This window comes from Echinops telfairi, unplaced genomic scaffold (assembly GCF_000313985.2).
Source record: "Echinops telfairi isolate 266 unplaced genomic scaffold, ASM31398v2 ScPeMD7_1;HRSCAF=3_0, whole genome shotgun sequence".
Classification (NCBI taxonomy): Eukaryota; Metazoa; Chordata; class Mammalia; order Afrosoricida; family Tenrecidae; genus Echinops; species Echinops telfairi.
The window spans coordinates 16,287,929-16,312,301 of record NW_022103896.1 but is presented as its reverse complement, the minus strand read 5'-3'; the positions used below and the strand labels follow the sequence as shown (position 1 = coordinate 16,312,301).

The 24,373-nt window shown below is 51.1% G+C and overlaps 1 protein-coding gene across 1 annotated transcript in view; it reads right to left on the bottom strand.

Moving 5' to 3' along the window:
• The window catches only part of FBXO32 (F-box protein 32), a 41,890-nt gene extending 19,136 nt beyond the window's left edge, over window positions 1-22,754 (bottom strand). The window contains exons 1-4 of the mRNA XM_004697402.2: window positions 22,471-22,754; window positions 14,546-14,661; window positions 13,625-13,674; window positions 11,917-12,009 (exon numbers count right to left, since the gene is read on the bottom strand). Of these exons, the coding sequence (XP_004697459.1) occupies window positions 11,917-12,009; window positions 13,625-13,674; window positions 14,546-14,661; window positions 22,471-22,586 (375 nt within the window). The 5' untranslated portion in view covers window positions 22,587-22,754. The remainder of the gene's footprint in view (window positions 1-11,916; window positions 12,010-13,624; window positions 13,675-14,545; window positions 14,662-22,470) is intronic.
• Window positions 22,755-24,373: the final 1,619 nt, after the last annotated feature.

Here is a 24,373-nt window from a genome sequence, read left to right as displayed (position 1 = left end):
TGGACCCAAACCCAAGGGAGAACCAGTCATGTGCAATGAATGGCTGAAGAGTGGGCTGCAGAAGAGCCTGGGAACATTCTGGATGAACATCCCAGCAATTCAGATCACCTGCACGCTGAGGCAGAGGCATGAAATGTCTGTCCCAGAAACACGGGTGAAGGGAGACAGCAGACGGTGTAAAATATGAAAATAAACATAATTGATAACATATCAAGAGTACATGAGGGTGGGAGGGTGGGGGCGGAAGGGGAAAAAAGAGGGGCTAATGTCAAAGGCTCAAGCAGAGAGAAAATACTTCGAAAATGATGATGGCAACATATGTACAAATGTGCTTGATACAACGGATGTATGGATTGTTATAAGAGCTGTAAGAGCCCCCAATAAAATGATTTATTAAAATTAAAAAAAATAAATGAGAAAACAAAAACAAAAACTTCTATTCCCAGGGAGTCCTTGAGGGGGCTGTTAAGCCAGGTAGAGAATTTTTAAAAATCCTTGTTGAGAATCTACCCAGCAAAGCATATACTGATCAAACAATTTCTCTAGCTACAATTCATTGACTTTGATTATATTCTTCAAGTTGTATAACCATCCATACCTTCCTTTTCCAAATTGTTCCTCCCCCATTAACAGAAACTGCCCCCCAACCCCGTGCACCCCTCCTGACCCTAAGCTTCTCATCTACTCTTTCAAGTTGCTCTTGTTAGTTCGAGCCCTTTAGATGTTCTCAGTAACTCTGGTGGTGTAGTGGTTATGCACTGGACTGTGATCTGCAAGGTCGGCAGTTCAAAACCATTAGCTACTCCTCGGAGAAAGACAGGGCTCTCTACTCCTGTAAAGCGTTACAGTCTCAGAAACCCCAGGAGGGCAGTTCAACCCTGTCCTATAGACTCAGTCTCAGAAACCCCAGGAGGGCAGTTCAACCCTGTCCTATAGACTCACGGAGTCAGCATGGACTAGATGACAATGAATGTGGTTTGTTTGGCCTTTGAGATGTTCTTTGTGAGAACACAACCAGACCTTCAGTGTCCATTAAGCTAAACATTATTGTTTATTACTTAACCACTGTTGTTTGGTAAACATGATTTTTGGCTTAAGGCTACAAGATGATCTCAGGGCAACAGCGTCAGGAGTCCATCCAGCCTCCCCGACTTCAGAAACCTGGACAAAACTCCACTTTACATTAGAAAGAGAAACAAAACCAAAACAACTCCCCCTTCCTCCCTGGTGTGTACACTTTCCGTGTGTGCAGGGAGAGACAGAGCCGTCTGACCCAGAGGAGGTAAGGAGAGGCTGAGACTAGCGAGTACTGGGGCCCAAGACCGGAAGTCAGGTGCTGATCGGGTGTCCATTAATCCAGGCAAGCGGTCAGAACATCAGCTGAGTCTGTGTGCTTGGGTGGTGACTGCGCAGAATTCCCTCTGCTTGTGTAGGTCAGCTCTGCCACCAAGCAGCACGTGACAGTGAGGGGAAGTGGGAGAAAAGGACTGGCCAAAGCCCCCATCTATCTCCTGACCCACAGTGAGCTTTGGGAGGCTGAGCGGAGGGGCTATTAATACCCCTGAGGCGCTTGTGGCCAAACAAATCAAGCTGCGAGAAAACAAAGCCTCCATCCCGTGGCCAGGCTGTGCCCGGTGACTCACCATTGGGTGGGAGGTGGGCCAAAAGGCTGGGAGGAGGATGGGGCGGGGCTCCGACCCAAATCTACCCCTCTCCCACATTCCATGTGACCATCCTCACAGGAGGGTGTCTTAATTGTGTCTAAAAGTGTACTGATCACATGGATGAGAAACCTCTCACGGTGACCATGCATTTTCAGGGACTAAAGACCCATTTGGTCTGAATGGAGATGACTAAGGAGGAGGAGGGAGAGGAGGAGGAGGAGGAGGAGGAAGAAGCGAAATCGACAGCAAACATTTGTGGACTTCTAGGAGAAGGACAGGTCAATCTATCACATGGTCAATTCCACCACAAGGGGAAGCCCCTCTTTGACTGGCCAGGCAGCTGGGGAATTAGGAGAAAGAACCCCAAAATAGCAGGAGACCTGGCTTCGATAGCTGGCTGACCTTGACCGCTGCCATCTAGCAATAGTCCTGGTTTGTGGCAGATGACGGGGATGTGGCAAAAAGCCACCCTGTCTCTGGATTCATGGCATTTACAGTCTAGTCCAGAGGTTCTCAACCTGTGAGTTGTGACTCTTTTGGGGGTTGAACGACCCTTTCACAGGGGATCCCCCGATTCCTAACAGTAGCAAAATTACAGTGACGGAGTAGCAACAGAAGTAATTTTATGGTTAGGGCCACCACCACATGAGGAACTGTATTAAAGGGTCACGGCATTAGGAAGGTTTAGTACCACTGGTCTAGTCTATGGTGCTCATCCAACTCCTTGGAATCCCAGTATTTTCATCTCTGAAATGGAAATGCCAGCTAGAGAGGCCTGGAGATTTATTTCTGAACCACCAGCCACAGAAACCCTTAGGCAACCCAGCTCTACCCTGACACACAGGGGCCGCCAGGAGTCGGAATTGACCCAATGGTGGCAAGTGGTGGCGTTACTATAAGGCATGATTCCTTTTTCTCCATATCTACTCTCTCCCCACCCCTCTACCCTGCTCTCAGCAGAGTTAAAAGTTTCCAGCAGGGGACTAGTCAACTTTTTTTGTGAAAGGCCCACTAGCAACGATTGTAGGCCTATGGGCCACAGGATTTCTATCAGAGCCATTCAACTTGTCCTCTGCTGTGCCCAAGCAACCAGGGACAGTATGTAAACAAATGGACATGGCTGTGTAACAATAAAAATTTATTTACAAAAACAAGCAGAGGGCCAGACTCGGCCATACTTTGCTAATCTCTGGCCTCCATAAGAGTTTAAGAGTGAGAGGACTCTTGTGCCAGGGGCCTGCGTACCTCAGTTTCTCCATCTGTGAAATATGTATCACAGTATGTTGTTCAGAGTTGCTGTACATATTCAGTGTGCTTGCGAGCCCTCGGAACAATGCCCGTGCAAACGATATGGTCCACAAGCTGTCATCATTAGCTGTGCCACACCAGAGCGAGAACGCTCAGGTAAAATGATTACTATGCAAGGGATGCTGAATTAATAGCAGGTTTAAAGGCGTTTCCAAACCAACCAACCAACCCAAACCCATAGTTATCGAGTCAATTCCAATTCTGTCAACCCTGCTGGACAAAGTAGAACTGTCTATAGTCAATCTTTACGGGCACAGACTGTCATGGCTTCCTCCCATAGAGCCGCTGGTGGGTTTGAACCACCTACCATTTGACTAGCCCAAGGCTAAGCGCTTAACCCCTGTGTCCCCGCAGGCCTCCTATCTAGAATCACTCTCTTTCCCCTCCAGGTGCCCTTCACCCAAGGCTGAAGTGATTTCAGAAAGGAAGATTCCTTTTGGTCACTCTTATTGCACTTTAACTCAATGTATAGCTCTATCTTGATAAAAGTTAGCGCCGATTGATTTTCTGTCTTGGTGTAAGTGCATCTATCACACAGCCTAATTTTGCTCTTCAAATATATAGCAAAACCACATATTTGTTAAGCTCTTAAGACACAGTGTCTGGATATCTTTGCCTGGTTATTAGTTACATTGTGGCTGCTACTCAGCTCTTAGCATTATGGAAGAAATCATATCAGAAAGTGTTAACAGCATGCTCGGTACTCGGCCATTGTCTTGGTGCCATTTGAGTGGGTCTGCCTTCCACATGACTAGGACTCCTCAGGACCAGAACCACGCCCCAGGAAGTAGTCCTGGGCAGAACCGGGAAGCAGTATGGGGTGAGACAGTGGGAAGAAAGACCCACTTGGGTAAGTCCATTTTTGTGTTCCGAGAGCTGTGTGCTGCAGGGCTAGGCTTGCATCTAGAAATCTTTTCCAAGATGACTTGGCCCATTGGATTCTTGGCCCCTAGCCAAGGGGGGTGGGGGCGGGTGGAAGGCTTGTTTGGAAATGACTGTTTTCTGCTGGGCAAATTTTTAGCTCCAGGGCCAGTAATTTGTGGCTGTGTTTGAGGAGAGGCCGGGACCTGGAGGAGAAGGAGGAGGAGGAGGGCTGGAAGCCCCTTCTGCCTGTGCTGGCCGCGCTGGCATCCGGCTCCCTGAGGGACTAACTGCACTGCACGACAGAGCAGGGGTGGTGGTGACCGCGGCTGAAACCACATCCTGCCCTTCCACTCTGGTTCAAGCTCATTTTTGATTTTAAGGAGGAGAATATTCTAGTGGCAAGCAGCATCGTGGAGCGACTCTTGGCGGGAATGTCAGCCCCCGTTTGAGGGGTGTGTGGAAGATGGATGGGCAGAGAAGAGGGGGTCCGCCTATCTCACTTCACCCCATGCCAAGCATGTGTCTTAGCTGGGCTTTTGTTCACCCCGGGCATCTGTTCACGCCACTTCTCTGGTGGTGGTGGTCTGTACGCTGCTGGTGAGCTGGTTCTGACTCATGGTGACAATGAGTGCAGTATTGTTCCATGGGGTGAGGATAGTGTAGTGGGTTATGCGTTGGGTTGCTAGCTCTGAGGTTAACAGTTCAAAACCACCAGCTTCTCCTTGGGTAAAAGATTAGGCTTTCTACTCCCAGTAATTATCTTGGAAGTCCACCTGGCCCAGTTCTACTCTGTTCTTAGAGGGTCACTCTGAGTCGGAATGGACTCAATGGGCCTGAGTTTGGGTTTTATGGGTTGAGCTTTTGGAAGCACATCACGAGGGCCGTCTTCTGAGGAAGTGTCTGGCTGGTGGTCAAAAGTTTCAGTGTTTTTAAACATCCATCAAGTTCTCTGCTTAAACTCCTCAAATGGCGGCCTTCCTTTACACGCAGGGGGAAAAAAAAAATCTCATCTCCTTACTCTGACTGATAAAGTCCTCCTTGAGCAGACTCTTGCTCCTTTCCAATATGCCATTGTTGTTGTTAGGTGCCCTCGGGTCGGTTCTGACCCATAGTGACCCCAGGCACAATAGAACAAAACACTGCCCTGTCCTGCATCATCCTCACAGTTGTTCCCAGGCCTGGGCCCACTGATGTGGCCATTGTGTCAATCCATCTCATCCAAGGCCTTCCTCCTCTTCGCCGCCTCTCCCCTATACCAGGCATGATGTCATTCTCCAGGGAAGCACAGTGAGGCTAAACTCCTCCCGCTCCAGCCGCACAGGTGGAGCTCACGGCCACTGCTGGCCTATGCCCTTGGCCCTGGCCTTGCGGAGACCTGCATCTACATGCGGCCAGCTCCATCTAGTCCCTGCGGTTTCAGGTCAAACGTCATCGTCTCAGAGAGGCCCTCCTGGCTGTGCTGTAGGAATGCCACGTTTATCTTATTGTAGTTTCTTTCTTATTTTTCTTATGTTTTGTGTCTGGAAAAGTCTTGGCTCACTGTCCAATTCGGCTATCAACACGGAGATGGCAGGGGCTTGTCTTACTCCCACTCTACCCCCAGCCTGCCACACAACAGGGATTCAACAGACACCAGCTTTAACATGCTTGTCTTTGAGGATCATGGAGTGTTAGCTCTGGAAGAGACCCGGGAAGCAGGTTAGCCAAACTCCCTCCTGTGAGGGAGGAGGCAGTGGTTGTTCAAAGGCAGACCAGGGAGAGCTGGGTTTGATTCTTATCAATGTGACCACCAACCCTTTATCCGTGGAGGCCTGGGTGTGCCTAGAATATGGAACAGGATTTCAACAGAGCCTCCAGACAGATAAGGACTAGAAATAAAGGCCTGTCCATCGACTCTCCCAAATCACCCAAGAAAACGGACTCATGGAGCCTAAAGGGTATGGTCCACAACCAATCACATTTGCATGCAGGGGTCACCTTGAGTCCTGGTCAACTCATTGGAAGCTGACACTATAAGAGATGAGGTAACTCATGGTGCTCAAGTGACACAACCAAGGTCAACGACAGACACTGGCAGTCCTCCAGTGGGGTCTGGTCCCAGACGGGAGCCCACAAGCAGCACTGGACCCTCATGACTTACTCAGGAGCTCTGGTAGCATAGTGGTTATGAGTTGGGCTGCGATCTGCTAGGTCGGAAACCACCAGGCTGCTTCTTGGAAGAAAGATGGGGCTTTCTACTCCTCTAAAGAGTTGGAGACTTGCTCCCACTACCATGACTCGAATTTGATCTTGCAAGTCTGGCTAGACCAGAGGAGGTACACTGGTACAGATAGGAACTGAAAATACAGGGAATCCAGGATGGATGAGCCCTATAGGACCAGTGGTGTGAGTGGCAAAACAGGGAGGGTAAAGGGAGAATGGGTAGGAAAGAGGGAACTGATTACATGGAACTGTGTGTGATCTCCTCCCTGGGGGACAGACAACCGAAAAGGGGATGAAGGGAGACGTCGGACAGGGCAAGATATGACAAAATACCCATTTATAAACTATCAAGGGCTCATGTGGGAGGGGGGAGCGGGGAGGGAGGGGAAAAATGAGGACCTAATGTCGGGGGTTTAAATGGAGAGAAAATGTTTTGAGAAATGATGTACAAATGCGCTTTACACAATTGATGTGTGTATGGATTGGGATAACAGTTGTATGAGCCCCTAATAAAATGTTAAAAAAAAAAAAAAAGAGTTGGAGACTCACAGGGTGCTATGAGTTGGCACGGGAGGTTTTTTTGGCTTTTTGTTTTGTATTTTCTTCCTTTGTTATTGTGCACTGTCAATTCCAAATCCCAGAGACCCTACAGGACAGAGTAGAACTCCCCCTTTGGGTTTCCCAGGCTTTCATCTTGACAGAGAGGCACCTTAGCGCTCGGTGGCGAAACAAAAGATTGGTGGTTCAAACCCACCAGCCACTCCATAGGAGGAAGAAGTGGCTGTCTGTGGTCATAAGACTGTACAGCCTTGGAAACCCTCTGGGCCATGCTGATGCCCAACAGGGTCGCTATGAGATGGAACTGACTGGATAGCAATGGTTTTCTGGTTTGGTATATTGATAGGAACAGATGCCAGGTCTTTCCTTCCATGGGGCCGCTGGTGGGTTCTAAGACCAATCTTCTGGTTAGCAGTCTAACTCTTTACCCTTATGTCGCCAGGGCTCCGGAAATGGCTTACTAGGCAAATGCATTGCAGGCACTTCCCAAGAGGGCAAGCAGCACCGGCTTGGGAGGACACTAAACAACTGGCTTGCAAGACCCACCTGGTTCAATGGGGCAAAACGCCTTGGAGGTTGACCATGAGGCCCAGCCCACTGTGCCAGAGCCCTCCCCATCGTACATAGACTAGGACTCTCGAATTCCTCCGCCTCCAGGACAGTGGGCTCAGCTTCAACTATTCACTGTTTGGAACCCACCCAGTGGGGTCCCAGTTTTAGAAAGCCTTGCCACTTCGCACACGCTCAATACCCATGTAGGGGGCCCATCGGGAGATGGTGTCTTTTGCAATAAAACCTTTGGTTACACTGAGCAGTGCCTCTGCCCGCCCAGAGTACCGGTACTTCCAAGAGTCTTATTTACTCAGTGGATAACAGATTAAAAACCTGGAAAGCTTTGTCCCGGCTTTGAGCTTGAACACTGACATGTTGGACTAGGGGAACTTTCAACCACATTAATAATCCCCCGGCCTGTCAAGATCGGGTAAATATTATTTGCAAGTGAAACCTCGTGCTAACTCAGGGAGTTAAGGTCTTAAGGATGGCCAGTGTTTAAACAAATCAATCGGATTCGTGGCCGAGAGAAACAGTTCTCTTTGTCTTCCATCCAACCTGGACCCTTCTGAACCTAAGGGGGTGGTGTGCTTCCTAATGCATCTATCTCTCCTGTTTGGCTCATTGGACCTGCTGAGACAGGGCTCCTCCTCTCCCAGCTTACCCCACCTCCCCACTACCTGGCAGGGAGGCTGAAGGCCAACAGGGTCGCTATGGGATGGAACTGACCTTAGGCTCACCAGCAATCCCTCCACCTTCTTCTTCCCCCTTTCCAAGATACTGTCCTAGAAAACTCCTACCTGTCTCTTCACCTAGCCACCTATCAAGGAAGGAGGGTCTTTTTCTGAGCAGCGGCCTCCAGAGACCCCTTATCCATCCTCCTGCATAGCACCCTCGGGATTGGTCTGTGGCCTGTTGGGCCCTCAAAAAAGGTGTGTTCAAGTCCTAGCCCCTGGGACTGTGCAGGTGGCCTATGCAGATGTAATTAGTTATGGGAACATGAGGTTCATACTGCAGGAGGGTGGGCCCTCATTCAGTAGGGCCTCTCACTCCTGTGAGTGTCCTCCATCATACCCTTGGGCCTGTGAGTCTCCCCCCAACACGGAGGGCACCCTGACATTCATCTTGCTTGCTTAAGTGCCTATTCTGTCTAAGAACTCAGAGAGTCATAGACTTCCTTGTGTCCAGCTACTAGGAGCCTAGCCGGCACCCCTAGGCCCTGTCCTGCACCCTCCATGCTGATACACTGCCCAGCCCCTTGCAGCCATCTGTACAGGCCAGTTTCCGATGGGCTCATAGCTCTGCTCCGGGATTTGAGCTCCTGCCGCTGTGGCTGGCCTGCTCACCTCCGTCTCAGCTTCTCTGCCCAGTGGATCTTCAGACAGCCGTGGCAGAGGCCACCTACCACCAGAGCAAGGCCACCAAGTGTGCACAGTGCCAAACCGATCCCAAAGGTCCTTGTGGTGGCAGGGCTTGAGAGAAGGGGCCAGTCGGGCCCCCCCTTCACGGCCTGTCAGGGGCCTGGCAGAGACAGGCCTTTATTTAAGGCCTGGGGTTTAAATTTGACTCACAGCGCTGGATTTCAGCCTCCATGTGCCAAACCACCAGTCAACTTAAACTAAAACATGTTTTCTGGAAAATGCTTTCAGGGGTGGTAGGAATGCAGGAACTTGCTGGAACCATTCACACGGACGAGGGTGGTAATTCGGGGGGTGGGTGGGGGCGTGCCAGAAAGAATGTGCCTTGATTAGGCTGTGGTTTGATAGCACAAAATACCACCCCTGGTCTTGGCTGCAGAGGGGCGGAGAGAGTGAGGCTGTGTCTGTCCGTCTTTCGTGGCCCACTAGCACATGTAGGTCAACTGACTCCAGTCAGCAAACCAGTCCTCAAGGTTCTCTCGACACTTCTCAACCTGATGGCAGCAGCCACAGCTGCCACATGCTGCTGGTGGTGCCAGGGGGCCTGGCAAGTCAGCTCTGAGTTCCGGCAACCCCATGCACGACAGACTGGAACTGCTCTGCACGGTTGTGTGTTTTAGGGGGTGGGGTGCTATATTATGGAAGCAGATTGCCAGGTGTTCCTTCTGCGCACCACCGACCAGGTTAGAGCAGGCAGTGCTGAGGTTAGCAAACCATTTGCACCAATCCTATCATTGTCCTTCTCATCCTAGAGAGAGCTGGGAGTGATAGGGTCAAAGGTCTCGCTTAAGCAGTAAAGCCTGCTCCTGGAAGGAGGCCTGTGTGCGCGCACATGTATGTGCATCTGCAGGCATGTATACACAGCACATACGTGTAGGTGTGTGTGTGTGCACATGCTGTGTTTTTGTGATGAAAACAGCAGGTTGGCTTCCTTGGGTCAGCCAGGCCCTGCCGTGGAGGGGAGGGAACAGAGAGAGCACTGGACCAGGAGTCCTGGAGCCAAGATTCAGCCCTGCCTCCCCCATATCACCTTTTCTCATTCTCACAAAAAGGATGCCTGCAGGGCTCATTATCTTGGTTCCCTAGATTAGACAGGGAGCGTGATGAGAAAGAGAAAGTCCCGCAGGGAATGAGCTTTGAACCCAATGTTGCAGTCACTCCGTTTAGCTCCCCTGTGCTATGGGGTCGCTCGGAGTCGGCACAGGCTCGATGGTAGTGAGTTTGCTTTTGGTTGGGGTGGGGGTGGCGGTGGCGGCAGCGTCCTCTTTCACATAATTGAATTTTTGCTAGCTTGTGGTACACTCCCCAGAAGATGTATCTAGAATGCCATGCCTCATTGTGTCTTCTTTAAAAGCTCGTTATGCAAAACACGCCATTGGAGATGTTTTAAAAAGACAGATACTAAAAAAAAAAATAAATAAATAAAATAAAAAGACAGATGCTCAGGAACATGCTAAACTAGGGAAACTCAAGGTGGGACCCTGGCCTCCAGACTCTCTGGAGGGGCGGGGGTTTCAATGCACAGAGTAGGGGGCCGGCGTGTGGTCTTGGAAACACCCTCAGTTCACCCTGAGACCCACCTCCCCCTGGCTTCTCTGGGACCTGTGTCAGTGAGCTCTAGTCCACACTTACCAAGTTCCAAACCCCCCATCTCCCTGAGCCCAACAGCTCAGCTCGGAAACTTCTCCAGTTTTCTGAGGAATTTGGAGAAGTGGCACAGAGTAAACAAAACCAAAACAAACAAAACAAAAAAGAACCCCCAACAAATGGCCTTCTGCAAATGGGTAAGTTGCTGCTTTAAATGAGTTTAAGTCTTTTTTAAAACCCACAGTTACAATGATTCTGAAACCACTGGGGGAGGTGTCTAAGGGAAGGGTGGGGGGGAGGCCGAGCAGTGAATGCAATCTGGAGCCAATGAAAATGCAAAACAAAACAAGACCCAATTCACCGAAATCGAGTCCATGCTGACTCATAGTGACCCTCGTGGACAGGGTAGAACTGCCCCTGTGGGCTTCTGAGACCATAACTCTATGGAGGTAGAAAGCCCTGTCTGTCTCCCTTGAAGTGGCTGGTGGGTTCGAACTGCCTCTGAGGGTTTTCTGGGCTGCTATCTTATTGGAGGCAGGCAGGCAGGTCTTTCTCCCAGGGAGCCCCAGCTGGGTTTGAACCACCAGCCTTCCACTGATCAGCTAAGCACTTCATGGTCACCCCACCAGGGCTTCCAGAAGTGGAGTCAGGGTGAACAACAGCAGCATGCTCCCCAAGAAGGCCTCTGAGGTTTATTCCTTTGCTGGAAGCGGGGCTGAACTGGGAGGGCAGCAGAGCTGCTTACAGGGTCACTGGCTCAGCACATGCTTCTGAGCCGCAGAAGGGCCTGGGGGTTTACCAGGTCGGTTCAGACAGCCCAGACGTCAGGTGAGCGCCCAGGCCGCAAGGGGGTCGAATGTCATCACCCTGGCTTTGGCCTCCACAACCATCTGACTGGATGACACGCCCACCGCCCAGGAAAAAGAAAATCCAAACCCTAACCACTGGCATCCACAGGAGAATTCCCATCGGAGCCCCAAGCCCCAGCAGCTGCTACAGCCTGGCCCTGTGTGTGTGTACTACTAACAAAAAAAACGCACACCACACTGAAGGGGAGAATAGAGCAACGACAACCCAACTGGGGAAAAAAAAAATCATTGTTTGACAGTCATGCTGAGAATGATTTGCATTACCACCTTCATCATTAATATTTTGTGAAAGCTTCTTTAGAATGTTTTTAGAATCTCTTTTCAAAGTGCGCTTTAAAATGCAAAGCAGCTGACCCAAGGAGGTCGTTGGGGCTTGCGGTACACGGTACACGGGTACACGTGAGACTGGCTGGGGACAGGCGGAGGGGAGGGTGGAGATGCTCTGAACTGGACTGTTTCGTGGCCCAAGCCAAGTGTGCCTGGGGGTCAACCCAGAGCCAGCTGAAACACGACAAGGGGGAGGACCACAAGAACAATCCAAGGTGCACAAGGCTTTTACAAACAAGCCCAAGTGCTTTATGACTTGCTGGCTGCTCCCTCACGGATGCTGCCTGCAACCTGTTCCTGCTTATCCCAGTGCCTGTTCCAGAAGGGGCCCAGGAAAAACGCAACAACTGCGTGTCACCCTTGGGTCGAGTCAGACTCCCTGTGATCCACACCAGAGTGTTAAGACGCGCCTATCCACGCGTCCTTACTGCTCTCTCTCTCTCTCTGTGCTTTCCTCAACATCCTCAGGGTACTACACATGGTTATTCTGCAGAACTACTTCCAGACAGCCCAAAGGGACAATTCAACTGGAGGACCTGAAGAAGCCCCTGGGTTTGTAAGACTCACCCGCACGACGTAGTTGAATCTCCTGGAATCCAGGATAGCCGTTGAGAAGTCCAGTCTGTTGAAGGCTTCCCCCAGAGTACAATATCCATGGCGCTGAACGGGGGAAGCAGAAGGTCACTGCTGTGGGCGGCAGCACTCATTCTCCATAACCCCCCGGGCCCTGGTGCGAGGAGGGGCCGCCAAGCTAAGTTTTGCCTCCTCGTGACCCCACAGGACAGAGTAGCACCGCTCTGTTGGGTTTTATTGGTTGTCATCTTTGTGGAAGTAGATTGGCCAAGTTTTTCTCCCGAAAGCCTCTGGGTGGGCTTAAACTGCTATCCTTTCAGTTAGCAGCTGACTATGGGCCCGTGGTACCTGCACTTGTTGCACAAGCTGGAGGCCCATCCCCATGGACCTCATTTGCTCTCCCCTAGGTGCACTCTCTCTGGGAATCCCCACGAGCCACAGAGATGGGTAACACAGCCCACGGCTGCTTTGGCCAGTGACTCACACCCTAATCCCCTCGGTTGGTGTGACTCAGGCTACTGGGGCCTTGCTCCCTGCACGCACCCAGGTGGAACCGTCACGTGGAGTGGCTTCTCAAGGAAAGGTCTGGAATTGGGCTGCTGATGAGTGGTCGATGGATGGTGGGGATCATCACAGACTCATGGAAGAGAAGGCAATCTACCTGCACAGACTCCCTGCCAGCCACCTTGGGTTGCATGTCTAGTCCGTTGTTCATTGTGGTCCCGAGGCTTCAAGGGGAGGCAAAAGGCCTTTGGACCATTATTTATTTATTTGGACTATTTCTTGATGGGTGCCCAGGGAGCCTGCTCCGAGGACTTGGGTGATCTCAGGTGTATGAGTACCAGTGACCGTCCCTGGCCATCAGCACACAGAGGGAACCGAATGCTCCCCAGGGTCCCTGGCAGTAAGACAGTTGATCCCTCTATCAGATTACCTTGTGTCATAGTTATCTGCAGAAATAAATGCCCGGGAATCTGAGAGGCCATAGAGAAGTGGTTCTCAACCTTCCTAAGGCAGTGACCCTTTAATACAGTTCCTCATCAGGTGGTGACCCCGCAACCATAACATTATTTTTGTTGCTACTTCACAACTGTAATTTTGTTACTGTTATGAATCAGCCGACTCCTGTGAAAGGGTCATTCGACCCCCCAAGAGGTCGTGACCCACAGGTTGAGAAATGATGCCAAAAAGGATGTCAAAAGAGTTTTCTCAAGGGTCCTGCAAATGCTGTCCATGTACTCTTCTGGGTCCCTCCCATGCCTCCCTCAGGGCCTCACGCTGTGTAGACACCTGGAACCTTCTGCTGTATTTTGAGAGGAGCCTTTTCAGGGTTAGCGTGTAACTGAGTTGAAGTCTGGGCTGGCTTGAGAACAGAAGAGAGGCAGTGTCCTGAGGCCAAGTCCAGGGCTTTACCACAGTACATCTGAGGAGGGCACGTTCACCTCGCCGGCTAAGGGACGTCTACGTATCTTACCTCATGGCAAGATGAGAGAGCTCGCTGGGTAGCTTTCGTTCCCCTCTGTGCCCCCACAGCTCGGTAGGTGGTGCAGTAGCGGGCTGCTAACCACTGCCACCCCCCGAGGAAGACAGTCAGAGGGACATGACTGGAAGGAGAGTGTTGCTTAGTGCCGCCCTCTGTCCCCCTCTCCTCCCATGAGGGGAGCAGCCAAGCAAACGGGTTAGGGCAAGGGGTGCAACTCACCTCTTTAGTACTTCCTTTGTGAACGTAGATCCACTTTTCTTGGTGGAAATCTACACGGACAAAAAAGAAGCAAACAAAAGACCTAAAGTTTTACAAGTTGTAACACCCGGGAGATTTTAAACACCCCCCTTTCCCTTCTTCTTCCACAGTGTGAAAAGATCTGACCAAGAACAGGTTGGCCAGGCCTCATAGGAGCAGTGTGTAAACACAGGGGCTCTCTTTGACCCTGTTGGAGGCACCCCGATCGCTGGTAGCAGGATCGAGTGTCCCCAAGTCTTGCAGGAGAAAAAAAAAATCTGAAAAAGTAGTCAGAGTTTAAGTGCCGACTCTAAAATTTATGCAAGGCCGTAGAAAGGAGAAAGAAAGCAGACCCTTGCAGACAACAGAGAGAGCTGATGGACAGACTGCAAGAGCCAGGATTCACGCTGAGGAGCAGAACTAGTGCTCGCTGCTAACGTTGTGCGAGAGCATCTAGACATGTGAACCACATTTACATCAGAAGGGAAACGGAATCTTTGGTCAAAGCCTCAAAACACAGTTTAGAATAAAAGCCGGCAATAAAGGTAAAGCAAGAAAACCCAATTCATTCTAATGATTCAGCTGAGGCCATTCCTGTAGAAGGACTACATTACCTGTGTCAAGTCCAAGGGACAAGAGGGAAGAAACCCAACAACAATCAGCCAATGGGTTTTTTTGACACAAGGCTATGCAGAAGACATCATGCTCCTTTGGAAAAAGTGCACAGCCATGTTTCCGAGGGCAGAGAGCTGGCTTCTGTCAGCCTCTCCGGGAACATCAGGACGGAGGTTTAATGTGAGAAGTGTGTTTATCTGCAGACACCACCCCCCACCCACCCCTGCGCCCAGGCACCAAGCGGAACGTCTCCAAACGGCTTTCCTTAGCTCAGAACAAGGGGCTTACACTGAGTTTTGGCTTTGCTGTTCAGTACGTCCTTCTTTCTCTTCTTGGCTGCAACATCGTAGTTCAGGCTGTTGAAAAGATTCTCCTTGTAGTAGACCTCCTTGCTGCTGCAGTAACTGTGAATAGCAGAGGGGAAAGAGGATGAACACAAGGCTTCATCCTCCTCTGAGCTGCTTCTATTCACCGGCCCTGGTGGGGCAGGGATCAAGCTGCTGACCCTGGAAGGTTGGCGGTTCAGAGCCACCCAGCATCTCTGAGGGAGAACAGGCCCGCAGTCTGCGCCTGTCCAGGTGACAGCCTACAGAAGGCCCTGGAACAGTTATGCTCTCTCCGATGAGGTCGCTAGGAGCTGGAATCCACAGGGTGGCGAGGGGGAGGGGTGATTTTGCTAAGGAACCCGGTGAGCTCCAAAGCGCGCGCGCGCACACACACACACAAGCGCACAGCACATGCACAAGCATACACGCTCACATCTCAAACAAAAGAGAGACACAGTCACCCCGAAAGTCTACGCAGTGTTGCAGCCGGTCAGTGTGGAAGGCAGGGATGGATGGGGACTTTGACTTCCTTTGAATTCCCCAACACTGCATGCCATTGTCTCCCCAACACAGCACTGCTCGCTGGAGCCAGGAGCAAGGCAGCACCCTACAATGTCACCTACACGGGGGTGGGGGCGGAGGGGGGCGGGGATCCCTGGCATCGCTGTAATACACAGTGACCCTTTTTGTTCTCTTCCAAGCTCTCCACCCTGCCTCCCCCGCTTTCCTTTGTCAGAGCTTGATCGAGGTAATCCTACACACGCTACCCAAGTCACCCAGGCTACCTTGAACTCACACCATCTGTAAACACATTCACCCCAACCTGTGAGCTCCACTGCTAGGAGGTGTGAAGCGTGGAGGGCTAGTTGTTGTGGGTTCACCTGGTTCCTGGATGGATACGAGGTGCCAAGTAAGGAGGGGAAGAGCCTGCATCCCCTACTGAAGCAAGCAACAGTCTGAAGTCAGACACTGACAAGATGGAGAATGGCCCCATCCAGTTCACAGACCATCAACGGGCGGGCCATTCACCCCAGGTCAGGAGCTCAGTTCCCTGTAGTAGGCTGAACCATCATTTGGGGGCGGGACTGAGGAGGGAGGCTGACTGAGCACTCGTCTTTTTTTATCACTTTACTCGGGGCTCATACAACTCATCACAATCCATACATACATCAATTGTGTCAAGCACATTTGTATATCTGTTACCCTCATCATTCTCAAAACATTTGTTCTCCACTTGAGCCTCTGGCTGACCGAGCACTCTTCTACTACAGCTCTGAGGTGAAGCGGTGCAAAGCTGCCACAGGAGGGGTGCAGGAGAAACGCGGGGTCATCATGAGGACAGGATCCCCACGACCCCAACCACACGAGATATGTATGGGGGGAGGGGTGCTTCAAAAAGTCCATGGAAAAATGAAATAAAAAGATGATGGAATCTTTCCACCAACTTTTTGAGAGCCCTGGTGACACAATGGTTAAGTGTTGGGCTGTTAACCTCAAGGTCAGTAGTTCGAGACCACTAGCTGCTGAGAGGGAGAAAGATGGGGCTTTCTATTCTTGTAAAGACTTACAGTCTTGGAAACCCACAGGGGCAGTCCGACCCCGTCCTATAGGGTTGCTATGGGTCGCAATAGACTTGATGGCGGCCAGTTTGGCATCCTGGATGTTCAAGGCAGGACTTAGGAAGCCCACAAGTCAGCGACTAGGGTTTTCTTGTTGTTGTTGTTATACACCAGCGTAACAGAGTCCTTGGCTTCCCGAATTCCTCTGCTGAATGTAAAATGGGATTTAGGGTCTAGCAGCTCTGGTCATACAGCTGTTGGGTAATGTTAGCTACACCGATGTATCTCTCTATTCCATTGGCACATCTCTTCAATGGTACAAGAGAAAAGTGTTTGGAACAATATTCTGTGTCTTTATTGGCTATAGTCTCCCAAATAGCATGCTCTTTAGTACAATAAGTATCTTGCTCCGATGCTTATGTGAATAATGAGTTTTGGTGCTAAACACAAATTCAGTCGTTTGAATCTACTCCTGTAAACAGTTCCAGTCTCTGAATCCCACACGGGTTCTGCTCTGTCCGACAGGGCCGAGATGAGTCACAATGAACTTATGGTGGTGAAAATCAGATGATGATTACACACGGTCATGGCCAAGCATATGCTGGGCAGTGGTTTTCCGGGCCCGTTAGGATAAGTTTGGTGGCTCATCAACCATTAGTTAATCTTCCTTCGTAGGGCCATGCTTGGTATCAGTCACTGCGTTTCCTAATTGCTTTTAGCCTTCTCTTTTTCATTCAGGGAAACAGAAGATATTTTTAGGTTTCAGATGGATTACGGCAGAACTGTCCTTCTCTTGGTAGCACCTTCTTAAGTGAGCCAGGGACGAAGCCGGTGTGTGTTTGTCGACGTGGGTGACTGTCAGGCACAGAGCCATTGGCCAGCTGCTGCAAGGTCGGAAGGACAGTAGAAACCGGAGAAGAGGAGAACAGGCCTCTTAGTCCCAGAGACTACCTTCAGGAATGTTCAACCGAAGTGGAGGGAAGGGAAAACGACGCAGGGTCACTTGACGGGACCATGATGGACCAACGCCAGGAACAGCTCCCGAAAGCACAGCTAGAACAAGCCACGGTGACGCTTATTTTCAAAGCAGCGACACTCACACACACCACCCACACAACGAAAACCTGTCGTGCATGTTCCACATAGAGAGACTCCTAAAATGAAGCCGGTCATTCTCAGGCGCACCGCTAAGGTTCAGCAGAAACGTCTGGCAGTCTGCACCCTAGATTGTGACCATTCCTTAGAGGCTTTAAATATTTATATTTCATCTTATTCTCGTCTAATGGAAAACATTCCTCTAAGGAATTTGAGCACTTGAGTTCTTCACGGAGACAATAACCTGCTTTAAGCCCGAGTGACTCATTTCGAAAGCCAGTTTAAGAATAAGTTTACATAATTGGTGATGCTCTTCCACCGGAGAATTAAAAACTTTTCACCAGAAACCAAGCCTGCACTTTTAAGCTCAGCGTTAGGCTTTGGCCTCTGGAAGGCAGGCCTGCGGAAGGGCTGGGGAGGAGGTTCACCTGGGTTGCCTGCCTCTGTGTTTTCTTTTAAGCACCAGTGTGTCCAGGGAGAGGCTCCTGTAAGAGCTCAATTGCATCCATCTCAAGGGAATGCCGAAGCCCATGGAAAAGTACAACCGACAACTGTAACAAGAAAAGCCACCACCATTTAGAAACCACAGCCTCTAATGTTTACTTACTTATTTATTTTTTAAAATAAGAAGCAAGCATAACCACCTTAAAGAGGCTGCTGTCTTCACTCACTCCATTCCATAATCACCAGCCAGCTGCCGGGGTCTAATCAGTTCTTACCTATCTTGGCTTTTAAGGGCATAGGCCTGGAATAAGACAGAGACCCCTCTGCTCAACACCCCCATCACACACATACCAGTGACTTCTAAACAATTTTTGAGAAGGTGGAAAGAGTTCAAAATAAGAAAGGGGGGCCCTATTTGTTATTGTATTTGTAACAATAATATGCCACTTAGGAAAGTTGTGGCCTGCCTTGAAGGGTTTAGTTGGAGCTAGGTGCCATCAAGTAGATTTTGACCCATAGTGACCGGATGCAGCACAGTAAAACTGCCCCATAGGGTTTTTAATGTATTTTTATTGCTTTGAAGGCTGTCATCTTTATGGGAGCAGATCAATAGGTCTTTCTCCTGTGAAGCCGCTGGGTGGGTTTGAACTACCAACATTGAGTGCTTAATCAGTGCACTGCCAGGGCTCCTTCCAAAACTCTCAAGCTCATTGCCGTTGAGTTGATTCTGCCTTACAGAGACCGTAGAGGGCAGAGTAGAACTGCCCCGGTGGGTTTGTGAGCCCATCTTTCCCCCATGGAGCACTTGCGGTTAGCAGCCCAATGTGCAACCTACCACATCACCAACCTCCCTTCGGGACAGTGAGATTTCTGTGCTCATCTGCTCCAGTACTTCCCCAGACTGCCAAACTCACACGGCTAGTCCCCAGAAAACTCTGGTGCCACAAACCACGTCGTGTCTCCAGTTCTTGGAACATTATGCCTTGCATTACAGTAAACACACCATTAAATGTAAACTATTATTTTTATTTAATGTGCACGACTCATCCATGAGTTGGAAATGATGACAGTCAGATCGGAGTGTTGTTGTTTTAACTCATCCAGGCACCAAGGTAAGTGCTCTGCTTCCTGGTTCTGCTTTGGGTCTGCAGTACATCAACATCGTGCTTTCAACTGCGGACAGACGGACATGTAGGCTTGGAGAAGTTGGGATCAGATTGCTTATCCTGGGGGTGGGCAGGAGTGAGGGTGAGGGAGAGGGAGGGGCTGAGGACTGGGCTCCCCCACCATTTCCTTGAGGCAGTCCTGCATGGCCCTCCCCAGGGGGAGTTCTTTCTCTTGGATTTAGAATGTGTCTCCCCAGACTGGAAACTGATTCCGTGCCCCTTGGTTTTGGGTTATGTTCGCCTTCTGGGGTTCCTGAGTGAACACAGGAAAGATACTTAGCTATTAACCCAAAGGTTAGAAGTTGGAGTTTCCTTAGAGACCCCTTGAAAACAGTTCTGGCCATCAACTGGAAAACCAGCCAAGGCACACAGTGCTCTGCTGACCATGTGGGCTCAGTCATTGTGAGCTGGAGGGGATTCAACATTAAGATTAAATAAAAAAATCCTCTCTCATCTGTTTTTTCCTTTAAAAAACATCATTTTATTGGGGGACCTTACAGCTCGTATGACAATTCATACATCAATTGTACCAAGCATGTTTGTACATATGTTGCCATCATCATTTCCAAAATATTTTCTACTTGAGCCCTTGGTATCAGCTCCTCTTTTTTTCTCTTCATCCGTGGTTTTAACTTTTTGAGAGGAGTCCCGCTTTGAGCTTATCTTCAAGCCTTTCCTTATCTCAATTCTGAGCACTTAGCTGCTATCAATGAGGTTTGTAACAGTGGATGGGGTTTGTAACAGTCAGCTGGTGAAGGGGAATGGGGCCCAGGCCACTGGGAGGACAACCGAAGAGTTCAGAGAAGGTGGATTGGGCAGACGGACTCCTGTCCACCGGGACACTGAAAGCAACCTGATTCGGCCAGCTCTGTGAGCTGGACGTGAAATCTGAGAGGTGGACCAGGCCTCTGTGGTCCTCTCGGTCACCCAACACCCCTTTCATGGGGCTCTCTTTTGTTTTTTCACAACAGGAGAGCTTTCAGCCTCACCTGGAAGGCAGGGCATTCAGCCCAAAGCTGACATCACAGGGACACATCGCCCAACTGACTGAAAACAGTCATGGGGATATTTGAGATTTCCAACCCAGGCCGCCACAGGCCAAGTGCTTTTAAGAAGTTGGCAGGCTTCTGGTGCTAAGTAGGGAAGGGATTGTTTACAGCCGCTGAAACAACAACAACAACACGACCAGGCAAATGCAAAGCCAGCTGCTACACTAGTCTGCTACCCACTGACTCCTCATCTCTGACTCATCAGTGACCCTAGGTCACCATATGCCCTCATGACGGTGCTGGTAATCTCTAGGACCCACGAAACGGGAGGGTCAAGAAGAAGCCTTGTGCTGGGGACAAAGGGGCGGGAAGCTACCAGATTTCGGCCTTGTCTAAACAGAAGTTCACACTATCCTGCAGGGCGCAGCGGGTTAAGGTGTTGGGAGATGCCACTGCTTGGCAGACCACTGCAGCATCTCTCTAAAAGAATCTCAAGTGTGATACAGAAACAAAGTGCCATGGAATGCCAGCATCCCTGGCTGGTGCCCTCTGGTAAGTGGTGCAGTACTAGCCGGCAGGCTGTCTGTTCAAGCCCATTCAGAGGGTTTGTTTCTGAAAGGTCACAGCCGTGGAACCCCATGAAGCAGTTCTATTCTGCACCTCTGGGGTCACCATGAGTGAGAATCATGGGCATCAGCAGGATCACCATCACCACCACTCCAAATACCCAAACACTAGGCCACCCATTACTGAGCACAGAGCAAGAGGGATGTGTCCACTCTGTTGTTGTTAGGTGTCTGTTGGTCTGACTCATAGTGACCCTATGTGGGACAGAAGGAAACACAGAGTGGTCCGGCGCCATCCTTACAGCTACTGTGTCCCTCGGACTTGCCAAGGGCCTTCCTCTATTTTGCTGCCTCTGTGACAAGCATGATATACTTCTCCAGTGCTTGGTCAAACATGCAATCATGATAACTATTGGTGATTGGAATATCAATTCCATAGGTAAACAAATTCATTTGGCTACTACACTCACTCTTTGCCGGGAAAAAGAAATTTCTCAGTGTCCCCCCCACCCCCAGCCCCTGCTGCCTCCCCCAGCAATTATGAACTTTTGTTCTACAGTCCACAGTCCAAGGTGAAGTGTAGGCTTCTGCTTTATCAGCCCCCACCCCTGACCATCCCAAAGCCCCTCAGGGGAACACTGGTACTCTAACCCCTTTGCATGCATTTGAGGGGCATCATTTGGGGACTGGGGTCTTTCAAGAAACTGCTGTAGCCCGGTGATAACAGCTGGTCTTTTCTCTCTCTCTCTCTCTCTCTCTCTTTTGTGATTTTTTTCACAAACAGATTTTAATCTGATTCTTCACAAATAGATTTCTCAAACTCTATGAGGCCACCTCCAAGTATCTTTAACATACAAGTCTACAGGCTCTTGTCTTCCATGAGACAAATGAGTTCCTTTGCTTCTATTTACTGGGGACAAAGGGAGTTTAATGTATTCCGAATCACCACAGGCTGGGGGGAGGGCTGGAGGCCAAGCGGCCAGGACAGCCACGTGTTCTAGGTCCTTTTTGTAGTGTAGGGCCAAGGGTGCAAACAGACAGCCATCGCTAAATCTCAGTAATCAGAAACCTGGCCCACCAACGGAGCCCTCCATAGGGGCAGTATGAAGGGAGTGGGGCAGAGTTGGTAATGCAATCCAGTAGGAAAAGCCCCCAAGGGTGACCCTGAAGCACCTGTCCGAGGTGGACCCACTTTCACAGGCCAGTGCAGCCATGTGGGGGTCAACTTCACAGGGTCTGGGACCCACAGAGTCCACATATTAGCATTGAACACTGGTCTATAGTCACTTTTCAGATCTGAGTCGGGGGCTCAGAAGACTGACAGCTCAGGTAACACCTGAGTCCAGAGGCCACCGGAAGGTCTGGTAAGTAGATGCCCTTTCCGGGACAGAGGGGCAACAACTGCCATGGATGTGTGCAGGGCCACTGAGGTGCGGCCACACACACAGTCCCTGGAAGCTGGGGCCTGGGGGTTTCATAGAGCGCTCCGGCGGGCTCCAGGCTTCCCCTCTCTCGTTGTCTGCTTGGCTGCTACTGCCCCAGGGACCTTCTCGCTGTCTTCTGGCCACCCGCCTCTTGGTTACTCTGCCCCCTGCCCTCGCCTGGGAGAGCCTGGCGGCGCTCCAGGTGGGTCTTGGGTCCCATCCCATCTCCAAACTGTGCCCATCACCTTTGGGGTGCTCGGAGCCCGCCACTCCAATGGGCGCTCAGCCCACTTGTCTGCGTCCGCCCACGAAAACCGTGCAACGATTCCGGTGTCCTTAACGCAGGGAACTAAACCGGGGTTCGGGAACCCCCCTAAAGCTGTGGGCTTAAGTTTGAGGGGTCAGGAACGGCGGTCATCACATAATCAGAGCAAGCTGGGGCTCCAGTAAGGAGTTGTGCCCGCTTGGAGACCCTGACTTTGGACAATAACGAAACCAAGTTCCCTGGGGCGTCTGCAACCCCGACTCCCAGTCAGGGCTCTCAGACTCCCAGTCCCATCTCAACTCCCTCCGTCCCATCGGCCCCAGCCCTCCCGGTTCCCTGGGCAACAGCTGGCACCTAGACCAGCCCAGCTTCCCCTCACCTGCTGAGGTCATTCACGAAGTTGCCGCTCTTCTCATCCAGGAAGCGTTTCCAGCCGTCGGCCGTCTTCACCCAGCTCTGCCCCGGGGACCGCCAGTCCTGGCCTAGGAATGGCATGGCACCCGCGAGCCGACGCGAAGGACGCACGGACGGACGGACTCCGGCGACCTGGGAGACGCGCTGTCGGCGGAGGAAGCGCGAGTGCTGGGGATCGGCGAGGGTTGCGTCCCAGGAACTGGAGCGGGCGGGGTCGGCTGCGGTTTGGGGGCGCAGGCCGGGGACAGTGCGCTCTCGGCGGGCGGCGGAGGGCGACGGGGCGGTCGGTTGGGGCGAATGCTGCGCCGCGTTCGCCGCTGCGCTATTTATGGGGCGCCGGGCCGGCTCTTTGTTGCCGGAAGAGCCTCCTGCTGCACTTGGCCCGGCCCCCCGGCCGGGGCCACGTGGCTTTGTTTATGGGTTTGTTTTCCCAGCCGCCCGCCCGCCCGCCGCTCCCGCGCCCCGTCTTGCACAACAACCGCGCGCAGTGGAAACTTGGAGCTGCGTTGCCTGCCCAGTTGCCCGCGCTCCGCACCCCTGGCACCTCCGCGCGCCCTCCCTGCCTCCGGAGCACAGCTCCCCGCCGGAGCCAGAAGGCCGACGCCTCCATCAGGAGGCTAGGGCGGGGTGGGGGAAGCGACAGCCCCCCTCTGCTCCTGAGCTGCCCTCCTGGAAGCCCACATTAGTCAGAGCGGGCCTCTAGGGCGCCCCGCAGAGCCAGAAATGGTCCGAGCCAGCCTCCTGGCTCCTCTCAGCCCAAACCCTCTCGCACCCCCCTCACCCGTGCTGCCCCAAGCGGTTACTTTTTAGTTTAAAAAATCATTTTATTGGGGGCTCTTACAGCTCTTATCACCATCCATCCATCCATCCATTGTGCCAAGCACATTTGTACACATGTTGCCATCATCATTTTCAAAACATTTTCTTTCTACTTGAGCTCTTGGTATCAGCAGGCTTTCCCCCCTCCCTCGCTCTTCCCTCCCTCATGAACCCTTGATAATTTATAAATTATTATTATTATTTGTCCCAAGCGGTTATTAAGACTCTGTGGACCTACCTGTTTCCCTGGTAGCCAAAGTGGTGGCTTATGACCCGATGGGACAGGAGGAGAGCAGGCGTTGTCCCCTCTCCAGTCTTGCCACCAGGGAGCAGGCCAGGGGCTGCTAACTCCTCTCATTATCCAAAGCCCTCTTGGTTTGGGGGAGCCAGTCCTCCCCGCTGGCTAGTGAGGCTTGGGGGTGGTGGTGGTGGTGGTAAATCAGGCCAGGAGTTTCAGCTGAGTTTTTTTAAAAGATCATTTTATTGGGGGCTCTTATAACAATCCATACATCAATTGTATCAAGCATATCTGTACATATGTTAGCATCATCATTTTTTAAACATTTACTTTCTATTTGAGCCCTTGGTATCAGCTCCTCTTTTTACCCTCCCTCCCAGCCTCCCACCCTTGTGGCCCCTTGATAAACTATAAATTATTATTAATTTCACATCTTTACATTGACCACTGTCTCCCTTTCCCTGAGGTTTCTTACCCCCTTCTCTCCCCATCTTCCCCCTACTCACCTGATATTGCTACTCCCATTTCTGTTCCTGAAGGGTTTATCTGGCTTGGATTCTCTGTGTCCCAAGCTCTTATCTCTACCTGTGCACATGCTCTGGTCTAGCCCGCAGTGAAAGCCAGAATTGGGGTCATAATAATGGGGAAGGTGGAGTGAGGAAGCCTCAAGACACTAGAGGAATATTGTGTGTTTCATTGGTGCTATACTGCATCCTGATTGACTCATTCCTTCCTTGTGACCTTTTGTAAGGGGATGTCCCATTGTCTACAGATGGGTTTTGGGTTTCTGCTCTGACTCCTCTCCTTCTCA